At 35.1% G+C, this 18539-nt stretch overlaps 1 protein-coding gene across 1 annotated transcript in view; it reads left to right on the top strand.

Annotated features, from left to right (window-relative positions):
• Nucleotides 1–18539, top strand: part of LOC150100726 (zinc finger MYND domain-containing protein 10-like) — a 91392-nt gene that overhangs the window by 39085 nt on the left and 33768 nt on the right. Inside the window, exon 5 of the mRNA XM_090401871.1 lies at nt 10928–11077. Within this exon, the coding sequence (XP_090257997.1) occupies nt 10928–11077 (150 nt within the window). The remainder of the gene's footprint in view (nt 1–10927; nt 11078–18539) is intronic.

The following is an 18539-nucleotide window of genomic DNA, read 5'->3' as shown; positions in this document are numbered from 1 at the left end:
GCTGTTATCACCACTAGTCATAAACATATGTGAAAATGTTTGAAGAGACAGCTTTATCGCAAGCTAATTTGAAACCATCCACATGTTGGCATTACATTGATGAATATATTCATTATTTTGAAACACAGCCTAGATGATCTAAAGAATTTTTCTAAATAGTTTTCATCCAAAAATAAATTTTCTGTTGAAAGAGAGACAGACAACAAACTCCCTTTTCTAGATGTTTTAATCTGTAAAGCAGTAGCAGCAGCATAATCACTGGATGTTTACAGGAAGCCAACTCACATGAGTTTGTAATTATCTTTTATATCAGTTCACTCCATCACTCATCCATGGCAAAAGCTTGGGATTATTTTCCCATCCCATCTTTCCTTTTGTGTTCAGCTCAGTGGCTCGTCATGGCCAAGTGGCTCGTCTTGGCTTCTGAGAAGCTCTATGCTGCTATGATGGGTCAGTTAATTCCATTTGCATTGTCTATTACGGCTGTAAGTTGCATGTGTTCTTCTGGCCAGTTTGCCTGTTTCGCAGGACAAAAAACACAAAGTTTCCAGTAGGAAAAACTGACCACCTCCATATGAGACTGACATTGTTAAAAAATTATAATTGGATATATCCTAATGAAGAACATTAATAATAAAAGAAAAGATCAAAAATTTTCTCTTGAGCTGATTTTGCCACTTTTGCGATGTGTGCCCTAAACTTCAACTCCCTATCCACCAACACTCCCAAATCCCTGGCCTCGTCAATATCCTGGAGTACAGTTCCACCAATGTGATATACTGCTGCTAGTCTTTTCACCCCAAAATGCAAATTCTTACATTTTTCCACATTAAATTGACATCCATTCTCCTTAGCCTAGTCCTCCAAACTATCCAAATCATCCTGCAAAATTTTGACATCCTGAGCATTCACTATTGCTCTACCCAACTTTGCATCATCCGTAAACAGATGCACAGTTCCTCTCAGATCCTTTCCTATATCGTTAATGAACAAATTAAACAGTAGTGGTCCAAGAACAGAACCCTGTGGCACACCACTAGTCACAGTCCGTCTTTTGGACTCTACAACTGAATAAACCACTCTCTGATATCTCTCCATTAACCACCCTCCTACCTATCTAACCAACCCTATATCCATTCTCATATGCTGCAGTTTACTGATTAGAATTCCATGTGGTATCCTATCAAAGGCTTTAGCAAGGTCCATTAGAATCACTGTAAACCCGTTACCCTTATCCAGTTCAGCCATCACTGTATTATAGAATGTGAGCAAGATCTACCCTTCACAAAACCATGCTGTCCCCCATACAGTATCCCATATTCATCTATCCAATCTTGTATTTTCCTCTTGACTATTTTCTCCAAGACCTTGACAACAATTGCTGATATGCTGATCGGCCGGTAATTTTCAACAGCAGTCTTGGAACCTCCTTTATGCAGTGGAACTATTTTCCCTCTTTCCACCCCCTTGGGACTAACCCAGACTGGAGACTCAAATTAAACAAAATGGTCAAAGGCACTGACAATTCTTTAGCCGCTTCTCGTACGACACGAGCTGGTATACCATCCAATCCCGCAGATGAATTGACATTGAGGTTTTGTAACAGACTATTCACCTCCACTTCATTCACCGCAATTCCCGTATAAGCTATTGGTTCTTCCATTTTTGCAATGTCACCACCTGGATGATATGCTCTTGCAAAGTCCTCACTCAGTAATTCTACTATATCAACTGATTCGGATACCTCCTTACCATTGGCAGCATTCTTTAAAATCAATCTGCCGTATACATTTTTTCTTTTACTTGCAATATATCGAAAAAACTGTTTGAAATTCTCTTTAGCCTGCATGGCTAATGTTCTTTCATAATCCGCTTTTGCTTTTCTTACCACACTTGTTACCCTTCTGGCCTGGGCTTTATACCGTTCATGTGCCTGCAGGTCACCTTTCTCCTTAAATTCCCTCCACAGTTGTTTTCTTTTTTTCCAGTTCAAGCTTAATGGTGTTATTCATCCATTTCATCCCTACTTGATTTATTATTCAGACTCTAGTTATACAGTCAGCCATTGCCTCCTGCAAACACTTCTTAACTGCCTCCCATGCACTATCAACATACAGCCCTTGCAGTTTTACATGCCATGGCACTGAACCAATCAAACTCCTAAGCTCGTCATACTTACCAGCCCGATAATTCCACATGTACCCTGTCTTAATTGTAAATTCCACCCCTTCAGCCACCTCCCATGTCAAGACCCTATGATCACTCTCACCAATTGGTGGCAATGTGGTCATATTCGTTACAGTCAAATCCTCAGATGCAATTACTAGGTCAAGCACTCTCTGACCTAGTAATTGACCATTACATGCTGTCGCAGATAGTTGTCCCTTAATAACTGCATAAAATCCAATTCCTTCCTCCTGTCGTGACGTTCTATTTTCATGTTATATTCTAAATCCGCCATCTTGCTAAAAGTCACTTTCATAAAATAAAGGAAAACTAATTGCAAATTAATCACTGATCTAAGGGTAGAGAAATTTCTATTATACTGCGCCACTCTATCCTTAGATAAGTCTATATGAATTAGTAAGATTAATTCAAAATTAGTTAGCAGTCTTTTCACTCATTCAGGCCGATGGTATTTATTTTCTTTCCTTCTGGGATTCCCGCTAGATCCGAATTTTTGTGAACGGTGCAGTAAGAAGAAATTCAGGCAAACACAATATTTAGATTAACAAAATAAAACATTTAATATATGATATATTACAAATACATGAATTCAACTTTAAATTGAAACAACACAATCTACTTAACACAACTCGCCAAGTCTCTCATGCCAATTCGATGTACTAAACTTTCATATACAATTCACAACTTCAAAAACACATGTCTTCTTAACTCAAGTTAATATAACAAACTTCACATTTATTCAGTCTCTACAAATCTGTCAGCTCAATGTTTATATTCACAGCAGGCACTCATCTAGGTAGACAATGTTCCAAGCAAACTTATTCCGGACTTTGAGCTTCGAAGTTATATTACAGTTAATGTTAGCACAAACAAACAACTATGACTAATCTTACCAGTTACAATCTTCAATACATCAACTCACTGTGAGTACACTTATGAATTAACTTATTTACGTTAGCGGAACACACACAATAAAAATTCTCCACCGTTTAAACTGTACTACTGTTATCGCACTTCACTATTCTAAACAACAGCTATAAGGCACTGATATCCTTTCTTGTTTATTTTTCTCCAACTAATCAATATAGCCTTTTTCCCAGGGCAACATATAATTAAGTCGTAATCTTAGATTAACTGGAATTAATCAGAATTTCCCATTGAATGTCCAGTTCTTTGTTATCTGATTACGGCATCAACTCTTCCTCACAACAACAGCTGATTTCACTTATAATATTAAACTTTATGATTCACTACGTTTGGTTCACTTCCGAACACTATTCTCATGAATTTCTGCCCTAAAGAATTTATAATTTACTTCCACTTCTTTGCTTGTATGCTACCTTCCTACTGGTTCCGCAAAACTCTCTCCTCTCTCTCTTACTAATAAAATCTCAATTCTCTCTTTTCTATATACTTTCACTTCTTTTTCCCCCCCGTTCGAATGCCACGTTCTCTTCGACCCGTGTTGTTTACTCATGCGTCTCCATGACAACAAACTAAACGCAAACATTTCGCTAATGTAATACAACGCTCTACTACTACATGAGTGATTACATAACGTTAAGCTTTATACACAAATATGAATAATTAGAATATTTGCTTTTCAATAAATGCGTAGTTAATATTGCAAATATAAGTTTCTATAATATTGACATAACAATAAATAAAATAGCTTAACAATAATTAATACAGAATCTATTTACCATTAACACATTTCTTTGATTAAGCAATTAAATATTTGACATAATTAAGGTAGTTATATAATATCAATTATAATTTATGTTATTTACATCAAATAATATTTACACATATAGTTCTTGTGACGGAAAGTCATGTTGGATTCTGAATCAAACAACATTTATTCTATTTTCTACATAATTAGAATCCAACAAAGGCTTACTCTTCCTCTGAAAAATTTTTCTTTAAGGAAAAATTTTTCACTCTAAACCTAGGTGGTGGAATCAGATTTCTACTACTCTCCTTTTTTTTTTTTTTTTGGCGGGGGGGGGGTCTTAGGTTATACCTTGTTTGGATGAAACTCCGTCCTGTGTTTTGTACAACGCATGTACTATCATCTACAACTTCTCGGTCTTTACTTAGATTCTTACTGTCATTACATTTGACTGTAGTATATCTTCTACTTTGGTAATCCATTCTTCTGGTTTTCCTTCTGCAATTATTTAAATCTTTGTAATTGTTTCCTCTTCTCATATTTTTAGTTCTGATATGCAAAACTGATACTTCAGTAAAATTAATCTTAGCTGGTAATTGATTCTTAGTACACGTTTCTTGCTCAGAATCAGATATTTGAAGTTTTGATGTCAAGTCAGTGTCAAGTTGAATAACAGGCTGATCAAGTATAGTAGAGCTTAAAACAGTATTTTTCACAATTTGCTTATCTACAGATGATTGCATTTTATTAAGTTGTTCTTCTTGTTTAGGTACACAAAATCTTCTTGTTAGTCGCCTTGTTCCTGTGCATTCAGAGTTATTGTTTCTTTTAACACATATTCTTCTATTCATTATGGATATTTGACCTCTGGAAAAGTCACAAGAGAAGTGATGCTTCTCCATAAAATTTGTTCCTAATATTATGTGAGCATTTAAGCTAGGAAAGAAAGGGACTATCAGTAAATCTTGATATACATAGAGGTTGATGCCAGGTATGTAAATTTGTGCACGAACTTTTTCATATGCTGTAGATCTCGAATTAGAAAGAGTGGAAATTCTTACAGGTCTCCATAAATTGGTGACATCCTTCCATAATCTATCTTTTAACTTCAGGAAATAATGCTTACTGATGATTGAGGCATTACAACCTGTGTCAAATAGAATGTTACAATTATGACCTTTGACACATCCTGTAACCTTCATCATTAACTCTCTTGATCTAGGGAAATTTTGAGCTTTATTATATGTTCTGTTAGAAATATGTCCAAAATTAGAGTTTCTTCTGCTGTTAGAGTAGTTTCTTTTATTAAAGTAGCAATTCCTAGCGATGTGACCAATCTTGTTGCAATTAAAACATTTGGGAGGATCTCCATCATCTCTGAGAAATTTTCTCCTTGTCTGAGCTTGAGGATCAATGGGAATTTGCTGTCGAACATTCTCCAGGGCTTCCACTACTCTATCCAATTTAGCCAATATTGGTTTATTTTGCTTCTCAACCTCCAGTTTGACAACTTTACTAATATGTTCTGCTGTGGGATTGAAATTTTCTTGAAATCCTACAGTCATTTCTGTCAATTTTTTCATTACTTCATCTAATTTATTCTTCATTGGCTGTTGTAATTTTTCTACTTCCTGGTGAACAATGTCTTTTACTTCCTTGAATAATTTCTTGTTGGTTTGTTCTTTCGTGTCGGACATACAGTTTTGATCAATAGGATTCTCTCTAATGATTTTCCTTTCATCTTCTTTCTTTCTGTTCTCTTTTGAGGATTTATTTACTCCTATGGAACAATCAGTTGTTTCTACTATGTTTACAAGGCCAATATTAGATGAAAGGCAAAGGTCTCCAATCATTTGTTCCTTTTCCTTGACAGCTATAAGACATTCCTCTAGTGAGGTTATCTTCTTCTTATAGGCTGTCTCCCTCAGTTCTTGTCTGACACCTTGTCTAAATTGTTGATAAACTGCCCAATCCAAATGAGGTTTGTCTTCATTGGATACATTTAAACTTTCAGAGAGAGTTAGTAATCGATTGTAGAAGTCACCAACACATTCTTTGTCCTTTTGTATAATCCTCTGTAGCTTCCACAAATTTGGTCCAACACTCCTCCGTTTACAAAATTGAGATAGCAAGACTTCCTTAAACTTCTTGTATTCAAATGTTTCCTTAAGTATAGGAGATGAAAAAAAATATGTCTTAACTTTACCAGTTAGTTTGTTTCTAAGTAGCACCAACAATTGAAAGTCTGTCCAACCTGCTGTTTCTCTGAGTTTCTCAACATAAGTAAAAAAAGATAATACATCATCAGAGTCTTCTCCTGAAAATTGGGGAATTACTTGTTGGGGATTCATACTTCTAAAAAATTCACTGTTTTCCATCTCTGAATTGGAAGTAACAGCCATTGTGATAATTGGAGCATCAATTCAAATAATATAATCCTTTAATTTCAAAAAAAAACTTTATCTTTGCCTGATTTCTGATTACAACCAGTTCATTGTGATCTATTCAATTTACCTTTTAAATTTTCAGGGAGCAATTTCACAATTATTATTACCAAGTTAAATTAAATCTGTTAATCTACAGCTGCTAAATTACTTTTTATCAATTAAATCACATCCTGTCGACTGCGCCATTTGTCGCGACGTTCTATTTTCATGTTATATTCTAAATCCGCCATCTTGCTAAAAGTCACTTTCATAAAATAAAGGAAAACTAATTGCAAATTAATCACTGATCTAAGGGTAGAGAAATTTCTATTATACTGCGCCACTCTATCCTTAGATAAGTCTATATGAATTAGTAAGATTAATTCAAAATTAGTTAGCAGTCTTTTCACTCATTCAGGCCGATGGTATTTATTTTCTTTCCTTCTGGGATTCCCGCTAGATCCGAATTTTTGTGAACGGTGCAGTAAGAAGAAATTCAGGCAAACACAATATTTAGATTAACAAAATAAAACATTTAATATATGATATATTACAAATACATGAATTCAACTTTAAATTGAAACAACACAATCTACTTAACACAACTCGCCAAGTCTCTCATGCCAATTCGATGTACTAAACTTTCAAATACAATTCACAACTTCAAAAACACATGTCTTCTTAACTCAAGTTAATATAACAAACTTCACATTTATTCAGTCTCTACAAATCTGTCAGCTCAATGTTTATATTCACAGCAGGCACTCATCTAGGTAGACAATGTTCCAAGCAAACTTATTCCGGACTTTGAGCTTCGAAGTTATATTACAGTTAATGTTAGCACAAACAAACAACTATGACTAATCTTACCAGTTACAATCTTCAATACATCAACTCACTGTGAGTACACTTATGAATTAACTTATTTACGTTAGCGGAACACACACAATAAAAATTCTCCACCGTTTAAACTGTACTACTGTTATCGCACTTCACTATTCTAAACAACAGCTATAAGGCACTGATATCCTTTCTTGTTTATTTTTCTCCAACTAATCAATATAGCCTTTTTCCCAGGGCAACATATAATTAAGTCGTAATCTTAGATTAACTGGAATTAATCAGAATTTCCCATTGAATGTCCAGTTCTTTGTTATCTGATTACGGCATCAACTCTTCCTCACAACAACAGCTGATTTCACTTATAATATTAAACTTTATGATTCACTACGTTTGGTTCACTTCCGAACACTATTCTCATGAATTTCTGCCCTAAAGAATTTATAATTTACTTCCACTTCTTTGCTTGTATGCTACCTTCCTACTGGTTCCGCAAAACTCTCTCCTCTCTCTCTCTTACTAATAAAATCTCAATTCTCTCTTTTCTATATACTTTCACTTCTTTTTCCCCCCCCGTTCGAATGCCACGTTCTCTTCGACCCGTGTTGTTTACTCATGCGTCTCCATGACAACAAACTAAACGCAAACATTTCGCTAATGTAATACAACGCTCTACTACTACATGAGTGATTACATAACGTTAAGCTTTATACACAAATATGAATAATTAGAATATTTGCTTTTCAATAAATGCGTAGTTAATATTGCAAATATAAGTTTCTATAATATTGACATAACAATAAATAAAATAGCTTAACAATAATTAATACAGAATCTATTTACCATTAACACATTTCTTTGATTAAGCAATTAAATATTTGACATAATTAAGGTAGTTATATAATATCAATTATAATTTATGTTATTTACATCAAATAATATTTACACATATAGTTCTTGTGACGGAAAGTCATGTTGGATTCTGAATCAAACAACATTTATTCTATTTTCTACATAATTAGAATCCAACACTCCCATGGGTTGACAACAATGGTATTATCTTTGATGGACAGCATGGATTTGCTAAAGGGAGGTCATGTTTTAGTAATCTACTTACTTACTTAAGGAAGCAATCACCTCTGTGGAAGGTGACTGATTCCACAGAGGAGAAGGATACACAGTAATATACTTAGATTTTGCAAAGGCTTTTGATAGATTACCACATGATAAGTTGATAGTCAAACTGGAGTGGATAGGGATGGATATTGGATTGGTGCATTGGATTGGAGACTGGCTGTCTGATGGGTATCGGCGGGTTGTGTATGGAGGGACGATATCTGGGAAGGGGGGGGGGGTTACTGGTGGTGTGCCTCAGGGGTCTGTTTTGGGGGGGGGCATTGCTGTTTAACTTGTATATTGATATTGGTAAAGATTTGGATGGAGATATTTAGTTGTTTGCAGATGATGCAGAGTTGGGACGAACCATGAAGAATAGAGAGGATGTTTGGCCTTACAAGAAGACTTGAATAAATTGAGTGATTGGGCACAGGAATGGGGGTGTTGCAGGGTGTGGGGTTTTGGGGTTTGGAGGATAAAAATGAGATGCAGAGTTTATGCTTGGTGGAGATATATTGTTGGAGGTGGAGGAGATGGGATATCTGGGGATGGTGGTGGATAGGGATCTGAAATTTAGGGGACACTTAGCCAAAATTGTGAAGACAGCACAAAGGCTTCTGGGAATGATGCGGGGGTGGGGTGGGGAACTGACTTGTGGAAGTAGGGAGATTCTTGTTTTATTGTGTAAGGCTTTATTAGGCCACACATGGACTATTGTGCCCTGATTTTCAGGTAGATGAGGAGATGTTGGATTGGGTCCAGGGGTAACTGACTGGGGTAGTTACCTGGAATGTCAAGTATGAGGAAAGATTGAGAAGATGCAGCTTGCAGAGTCTGGTGGAGAGGAGGAAGAGGGGAGATATGATAGAGACCTACAAGTTAGTAAGGGGTTGTTATAGGATCAATGCTGGAGAGGTTCTACAGAAAATAGTGGGAGATCAGGGGAGAACCAGAGGTCATCCCTGGAAACTGTATAAAGAGGGTGTGAGTAGGGGAGTGAGAAGCAGGTTTTTTCATGCAGAGTTGTGAATGATTGGAATGCCTTGCCTGAGAGTGTGGTGTCTGTAGAGAATTTGAGTCTGTTTAAAGCATGGTATGATGAGATGTGTTTGATAAAAGGACCTCCTAGATGAGTCTTTGACTCCATGGGGTCTTGGGTAATATTAATAATAAAGTCTCCATGTGCATCTAATATAAACACTCCATCTCCACCATACTTCTCTTTATCATATCATATATATATCATATTTTTCATATATTGATATAAAGGTTGAACAGTATGGGTCCCAGTACTGAGCCCTGAGGGACTTCACTTGTTCCAATTCCCAATCCAATTCGCTGATATGTTATCCATACCCTTATGCTGTAACTTAATTAACAGCTTATCATGTGGCACTCTGTCAAATGCCTTTGTAAAATAAAAAAAAAAAAGGTAGTATATGCCTTTTCTTCATCAACCACTCTTACTTTACTATAAAAGGCAATTAGATTACTAAAACAAAAGCACCCTTTAATGAATCCATGCTAACCCTTACAGATAACATTACCTTCATCTGCCCAAAGTCCCAATTCTGTGTATGATCTCACACCGATTTTTCCAAAATCTTAATTACAGCTTACAACTTAACAGCTATTGAAATATTAATTAAATGCATTAAGGAATGACTTTGCAGATTAACAGTAATAAGATGAGATCTTCTGTACCGAATTATCAGATACCATGATAGTTTACTGATAGAAGTTTTTTCACTTGGCTATGCTACCAATTACATATTTGGTTTAATCCTTTATCCAAATGTAGGCAAACAAAGTTTTTTGCGCCTGAAATATTTTCAGGACTGGGGCAACTCGTGGTAAAGATGGTATAAGTTCTGATCACTTGCCTTAGTATCCCATAATGCAACACACATATCCTTATGGGAATGATGATATAATGCTATGCATTATGGAAAGGATTGCTACCCAGATCGGTTTTGACCTTTATTGAGGTCTCGTCAGTGGGAGCTAGACCCAGAGGTGGTTGATGGAAGTTTTTCACTTGGCTATGCTACCAATTACATATTTGGGAGAATAGCCAAGTGAAAAAACTTCCACCAACTATCTATAATCCAGAGAATTTTAATAATACGGTGTTGACACCTTTTGGCAACTGGTATATAGTGATATGACTTTTGCATTACTTCCACCTTAGTATCACCACCTCTGGGTCTAGCTCCCACTGACAAGACCTCAATAAAGGTCGAAACCGGTCTGGGTAGTGATCCTTTCCATAGCATTATATTAATACATACTCATAAGGATATGTGCTTTGCATTATGGGATACTAAGGCAAGCGATCAGAACTTATACCACCTGTACCACGAGTTGCCCCAGTCCTGAAAATATTTCAGGACTTTGTTTGCATACACTTGGATAAAGCATTAAACCAAATATGAATTGATAGCTTACTGAATTATGTTTACTATATTTTTAATAATTCTGATATATTTATATAATTTAATTAATAATTATAGTACTAACACTGAGCAAAATTCTAGTTAGAAATCAATCTGTGAACATGAAACCAAATGTTTTGCTATTTTGAGTCAATTTTTTATCCCACTGATAAATTGACAATTATATTTTCTTTATATTAGACCACCCCCCTTTTTTTTTTTCAACTTATGAAACTGCATCTGCATTACAGTGCCACTCATAAGGACAGTTCTTTGAAAGACCATAAAGAAGATATCACAGAAGAAATGGAAGAATTACTAAAACAAGAGAAAATACTGGATTTTGATACCTCCACAAAGGCTGTTTCTATACTCTCATATATCATACAGAACTTGTGTAGGTAGGTGTTAATATCCTAAAATATGAAATACATTAAAGAATTTTATAAATATTTAAATTTTCTGCTTTTTGGCATTACTCTATATATCAAAATCTGATAAGTCTTGAAAATCTTAACCACTTAAATAAAATTATTGTCATATTTGCTGTTGTTCAATATACATTGTAGTTCTTACCTACGTTTTATAGGTTTACATGGTGAGTGCATCTAGTGTGAATGGGTTAAAGAGAAGGTATGGCAACTGTTGTGTGTGACACATGGACTGTGGCCTCCCTTGATTGGCCTTGGAAGTCTCTGATGAAGAAGTGATGATAAAAAAAAAATATACATATCTGCATTACTGTGGTTTTTCGTTTGGAATGAATTAAAAAAAGCATGGTCATGATTATGCTTTTCCTATGTACAGAATTTTTTTTTCCCTCTCTCCAATTGTAATGTGTCAAATTTGAAATACTGCCTATTAGGAATAAGTATGTACTTTGGAGTAAAAGTAAAACACTGAACCTTTAAGCTAAGATGGATGCCATAAAATAAATATTAAACAGAAATGAAATTCACTTAATGACTTAATTAGTATATTTTCAAGCCCATCAAATTTTGATGGGCTTGAAATTTTGATCCACTTTATGTGCATTTATATATTAGTACGTTTTATTCTTGTTTCAAGTTTTTTATTTTTATTTATTTTTTTTATATCAAACCTACACGTGAAAGAATAAAAGATCTATAGTACATCAGTGTTGTGTGTGAATTAGAGGGTAGAAAGACAGATGAAATCTGTTGATCTGTTTCTTGACCAGCTGAAGGTTGTAGTCTTTGTGGAAGGCAGAGTGAGGGAAGCTGTTTCCAAGAAAGAATATGTAGGTAAATAAAATGGAAGAGAAGGCAGAGTTGTTCAGTATGTTGGAGATGGATGGTAAAAGAATATTGACTTGTGGCTGCTCTTATTATTATATCCAATATCTCTTTATCCTTCTGAAAACTAACTCACCAAATCTGTGCATTTGGAAGAAAGGAGGAGGAGCAATGTGGTAATTTCTCTAGAATACTGCTCATTGAGGGTACCTATGGGAGAGTGACATGGGGAAGAAACCAAATGTCTCTTAATCCAAGAAAGAGAAAGGGAGAGAAAGAATGAATGATCAACTTTTCATTCATCTTATGTAAGTAGCCCAACACATACTTATTATTATTATCGCAATACCCCCATGGAGTCAAAAACTCATTGCGGGAGGTCCTTTTGTCATATACACAGCTTATCGTACCATGCCTTAAATACATTCAAATTCTCTGCAGATGCCACACTCTCAGGTAATGCATTTCAGTCATTCACAACTCTCTATGCAGAAACCTGCTTCTCACTCCTTGCTCACCTTGGGCTACTTGCTCAGACCCTCCTTACATAGCTTCCAGGGATGATTTCTTATTCTTTCCCTAATCTCCCACCATTTTATGAAAAACCTCTTCAGTTAACCTATCCTATAACAACCCCTTACCAACTTGTATATCACTTTCATATCACTCCTATCCACTAGACTGCAAATTTCATCTCAACCTTTTTTTTCCATATACTCAACATTTCACAGACCAGAAACTACCTTAATCAATTGCCTCTTGACCCTTTCCAGTATCTCTTCATCCTTTTGAAAACCAAGTAACCAAATCTGTGCATAGTTGATATGTGGCCTAATCAAAGCCTTATACAGTGAAACCAGAATCTTCTTACTTCTACAAGTCATGTCCTCTGCATCATTGTCAGAATTTGTTATGAAGTCCTCACAATTTCGGCAGTGTATCTTCTAGATTTTAGATCCTTATCCACCATCACCCCAAGATCTGTTATTTCCTCCACTTGTCTGAGCAAGGAGTAAGTGACATGCAATAAAATGTTTTATGGTCACTCATCTTGCACATCATTGAGTCAAGAGTTTGCTCTCAAAGAGTACATATAGACTTATGTGCATACCTGTTTTGGGATTTAACATTTGAACAGTTTTCTTATTAAAAGAGAATTTTAGTGTGTGATTCTCTCTCTCTTTCTCTCTCTCTCTCTCTCTCTCTCTCTATATATATATATATTTTTTTTTTTTAAGTGGTAAATTTGCACCTAATTATCTACACCCTTTAAAAAAACAAGTGATGTGTTACTGAATTTAAATATACACAATTTAAATATGAAAAAACTTCTCATATAAACCCCCCCCCCCCCTTCAAACTTCATATATCATTAAACAAGCTGTTAATCTCCAGCTTGTTAATACAAGCTGGAGATTAATGTGTACATCTGTTTTACATACTAATTCAAATTTTTTTCATTAAAATTTTTTTATAATTTTAAAAACTTTTTAAAAATTTAAATGCAATGGATAGTTGTGTTTATAAGTATTTAATTCTTTTTTTTATTTTTGAGTAAGCTGCCAAAAAAAGTATTTGTATTTAAATTTTTGTAAAATTTGTCAATATTTTTATTAAAGTGTAATTACAGTTGGGTTTACTTCTACATATATATTTTCTAGAAAGAAGAAACATGATGAAGACATCTTTTTATATATATATATGTATGTAGAAAGTTTTTTACCTTGGGTATATGTTATGTTAAAGACACCACGAAATTTTTTAAGCTAGGTTTTTTTAATCCTTTTTCCCAATTAAGCAAACAGAAACAGACAAGTAAGTCAAGTTTGCGGCTGCACGTAGTGCAACACTAGGCAACTCGTTGTAAAGGTGGAGTAAGCTCTGATCACTTTCCTTAGAATTTTCCCCCTAATGCAAAGCACATTTCTTGCGGAGATGTATGATGCTATGCATTAAGGTAATAGTTCACTACCCATACTGGTTTCGACTGTTATTATAAGATTGCTTGGTATCTTTAACATAATATATAGCGAAGGTAAAAAACTTTCTACATCTTACTCTCATCCTGAGATTTTTATTTAATGAGGTCAAAGCACCTTATGGCAACTTGTTTAGGTAAAATATTTATAAGCTCTGTATTACTTCACCCTTGGCATTTTTTAGGTCTGGCTCCCACTGACAAGACCTCAGTAAAGGAGTTGCACTACATGCAGCCACAAACTTGACTTACTTGTCTGTTTGCTTACTTGGGAAAATGTGCTTTGCATTGGGGGAAAATTCTAAGGAAAAGTGATCAGAGCTTACTCCACTTTTACAACAAGTTGCCATTTAACATATATATATATATATATATATATATATATATGTTAAACCTATATATTTTATATTTTAACATATATATATATATATATATGTAGAAAGTATTTTTTAACTTGGGTATAGTTATGTTACAGATACCAAGCAATTTTAAACCTGGTTTTACTCTATTTTTCCCAAGTAAGCAAACAGACAAAAATGTCAAGTTTGCGCCTGCAATTTATGCAAGACTAGCTGATCCTACAGGTAGTGCAAGACCAAGGCAACTCGTGGTAAAGGTGGAGCGAGCTCTGATCACTAATCTTAATATTTACCCTTAATGCCAAAACACATCTCCAAGAAGGGGAGGATGTATGATGTTTTGTATTAAAGGCAAGGGGGCCACTACCCAGACCGGTTTCGACCTTTATTGAGGTCTCATCAGTGGGAGCCAGGCTAGAAATACCAAGATTTAGTAATGCAGAGCTCGTAAGTACTTTACCAAAACAAGTTACCATAAGGTGTGGTAACACCTTATGGTAACTTGTTTGGTAAAGTACTTAAAATTACACAGTAAAATTTGAATAATCCTTTTTACCTGCATTTACTGCAAATATTTGGCTGCTTTTGGCTCCACCAGCACCAAAATTTCACCTATCAGTGACTTTTGGTACTAATTTTTTTTTTTGTGGAAATCATCTCCCCATGCCTTCAAAAGTCTCAATATAAAATGTGGTCTCATTCCGTTTATTGGTTTTAGCTACAGTTGCCTCCAAAGCGGGAAAGTTATTTTATGGTCACCCTGTATATATATACATACAGCTAATTCTCTTCTTATTGATTTTGAAATAAAGTTTAGAAAACAAAAGCAATTATATTTTTACACAGTATATTTTGATTTACCATAATTCAAATGGTGCTTATTTTTAAAATTTCTAATTGAATTCAGTTCTGTTAAAAAGGGTATTTGCGTTATAATTATCATTTCCTAAAACGGTACATATGTACTTAAGTTTTGTATGCATAATATCAAATTAGTAAAATTAATTATTGATTATTTTCAGATAATTCAGTTTTAGACAGAAGAAGAAAAAAAAAAAGCTATTTCTTTAGAAACTAAGATCCAAATTTTAGATTGTTTAGCAGCTGAAGAAGGTTCAACATCCTTAGGGAAATATTTTGGATTGAATGAAGCTACCATGAGAACGATTAAGAAAAATGAAGAGGCCATTAGAAAATCTGTTCTTTATGGAACAGATAAGGTGCCAAGTTGTGATGTGTTACTGAATCTAAATATTCACAATTTAAATATAAGGATGAGACATTATAAAATTGAAGATGGAAAAGGTGCTAGTGATGCGGATAGAAGATGTCATCAAACAGAAAGCATTATGGTTGTACAAACAGATTCAGTTAAAGGATCCAACAACAATTGTGTTTTTTCTGCAAGCCCAGGTTGGCTTCCAAAATTTCTCAAATTCATAAATGCCGGCCTGATTGGCCGAGTGGTTAGTATATCCGCTCTCTAGCCAAAAGGCTGTGGGTTCAAATCCTGCCGTGGGCATGGATGTTTGTGATTGTCTGTGAAAATGGTGGTGGTCGGCAGTAGATGCCGCTGGTGTAGATGATGAAGGTAGTTGCGGTTAGTGGAGTGGTGGAGACAGAGAGTTATAGAGCAGAATAACAATTGTGTTTTTTTTGCAAGCCCAGGTTGGCTTCCAAAATTTCTCAAATTCATAAATGCTGGCCTGGTTGGCCGTGTGGTTAGCATATGCGCTCTCTAGCCAAAAGGCTGTGGGTTCAAATCCTGCCGTGGGCATGGATGTTTGTGATTGTCTGTGAAACTGGTGGTGGTCGGCAGTAGATGCCGCTGGTGTAGATGATGAAGGTAGTTGCGGTTAGTGGAGTGGTGGAGGACGGAGAGTTGTAGAGTAGGTGCCCTCCCTTGATGAGTCTTTGAACTCCCTGGAGGTGTTATGTAATAATAATAATAATAATAATGTAAAAATAAAAGGAGAAGTTGCATTGCAGATGAGCAGCAGCTAGGGAATTTCTTTCAAAACTGTCCAAAATTATTGAAAATGGTAGCTACACTCCTGATCAAGTTTGGAATACGATGAGATCAACCTTTTTTGGAAAAAAATGCCAAATAGAACTTATATAGTGAAATCACAAAGTAGCTTTAAAGCAGCTAAGGTTCGTGTGACTCTATTATTTTCCAGCAATGCTTCAGGAGATCGCATACTACAACTAGTACTCATTAATCGATCACTAAGACCGCAGGCAATGAAAGGTGTGGATTTTAACACGTTACCAGTGCACTGGAGGGCAAACAAAAAAGATTGGGTTACAAAAGAAATTTTTAATGAATGGTCCCATCAATGTTTTGTTCCAGAAGTTAAATGCTATTTGATGGAAAAAAATCTGTACTTTAAAGTTTTATTGATTATAGAAAATGCGCCTGATCATCCTGTTTTAGAACACTCGAATGTGGAATTTTATTTTCTGTCACCTAATACAGCATCCTTAATACAACCACTAGACCAAGGTGTGATAGCTACCTTCAAAACTTACTACATAAGAAGAACATTCCAATACATTTTGGATAAACTAGAGAAGGATAATTTACTGACAGTTATTGATGCGTGGAAGAAATTTTCTATTTTGGATTGCATCTAAATGCAATATGACATTTAGATGACAAAATAATAGAAGCTGTCCTTGAGAATCTCAATGAAAAAGAAAACAGTGATGATGATGATGATAAAGAGATTCCACTCACTGCAGGATTAATTAGCTTGAAATGGCTAATAAATTGCAAAGTCATTTTCTTACACATGATCCAAATACTGAACGAGCTGAAGAGTTACTGAAGTCATATATGGTGCGATATGAAGAATTATACAAAGACCTAGTCAAAACAGAATCTCAACGATTAAATACAGACTTCGTGGTAAAAAAAATCTACCTTCAGAATTATTGGAAATTAGTACTAATTTAGTTCTTTTTACTAAAGAAAACATTTTGCCATTGCAGTAAGAACAGGATCGCCAAAGTATTTCAAGTAATGGAAGTAATTTAATTCCAGTCTCACACAAAAGAATGTGGCTACTGTCAGAAAGTGATGGCGAATAAAATTTAACTAATAACCATATGTGCGAGTGTATTTGGGCCTTTTCAAATTTCTGTTTTATTAATAACACGCTATTTTCTTTAAGAAAGATATATATGATGATGATCATCATCATCATCAAATTCCTGCCATGTACCCTCAAGGGGTGTACAGGATATGATAGTACTACATGAAAAAAATTACATCATTATTAATTTCCTATCTACAATTTTCCTCCAAATCAGTCTGTTACTTGTCAAGACTCCAACATTATCAGATCTTATATTTCTATCATCTAAAGCACTTTGTACCATATCAATCCACCTATATCTTGGTCTTCCTCTGGATCATTTTGCTGCCAACCTGGAAGAGAACACTTGTTTTGCTAATCTTTCCTTGCCCATTCTGTTTAAGTGACCATACCACCTGAGATTAGCTCTGCTAACACATTCCTGGATGCTGATAATGTCAAGTTCTTTCCTAATATCCTCATTTTTAATATGATATTGCCACTGATGCCATCTGTTCACGCCTATAATCTTTCTCAGGACTCTCATATCTGCGGTCTCTAGTCTTTGGTCAAGTGTTTTACTTCTGACCCAGCTCTCAGATCCATAAGTTAAAACTGGTTTGAACACTGTCTTGTATACAGCTAATTTAGTGTTCCAACTAATTTCTCTCTTATTCCATATGAATTTATTCAATTGACTTCCCACCATACCAGCTTTGCTGATTCTGTTGTCTATTTCTATGTTTAATTTACCATCTTCAGTAAAAATCGTGCCTAAATAGCTGAAATGTTTTACTTGTTACACAGGTTCTCCATTCACAACACAGTTGATATTTTCAATGATTCTGCCTATTTTCATTGTCTTTGTCTTTTTATTGCTGACCTTCATACCATATCTATTACAACAGTTATTCAATTTAGTCAGAGAATCTTGCAGACTTGTAGCGGATTCATTTAGAAGTATAACATCATCCGCATAAAGCAAAGAGCTGACATTAACATCTCCAATTTTGATATCATGTTTAATACCACTTTCCTTCATAATGTGATCCATATAGATAATGAATAACCGAGGGGATGATGTACATCCTTGTCTCACACCAGATTTAACATTAAACCATCTTCCTGTACTTCCTTCAATTCTAACTGCTGACTTACAACTCAAATAAAGACTAAGTATTGCTTGATAT

This window comes from Typopeltis vanoorti, chromosome 12 (genome assembly GCF_054136105.1).
Source record: "Typopeltis vanoorti isolate ZY-2024b chromosome 12, IOZ_Tvanoo_1.0, whole genome shotgun sequence".
Lineage (NCBI taxonomy): Eukaryota > Metazoa > Arthropoda > Arachnida > Uropygi > Thelyphonidae > Typopeltis > Typopeltis vanoorti.
The sequence above is the reverse complement of the archived record's forward strand: the minus strand, read 5'-3'. Positions and strand labels throughout refer to the sequence as shown.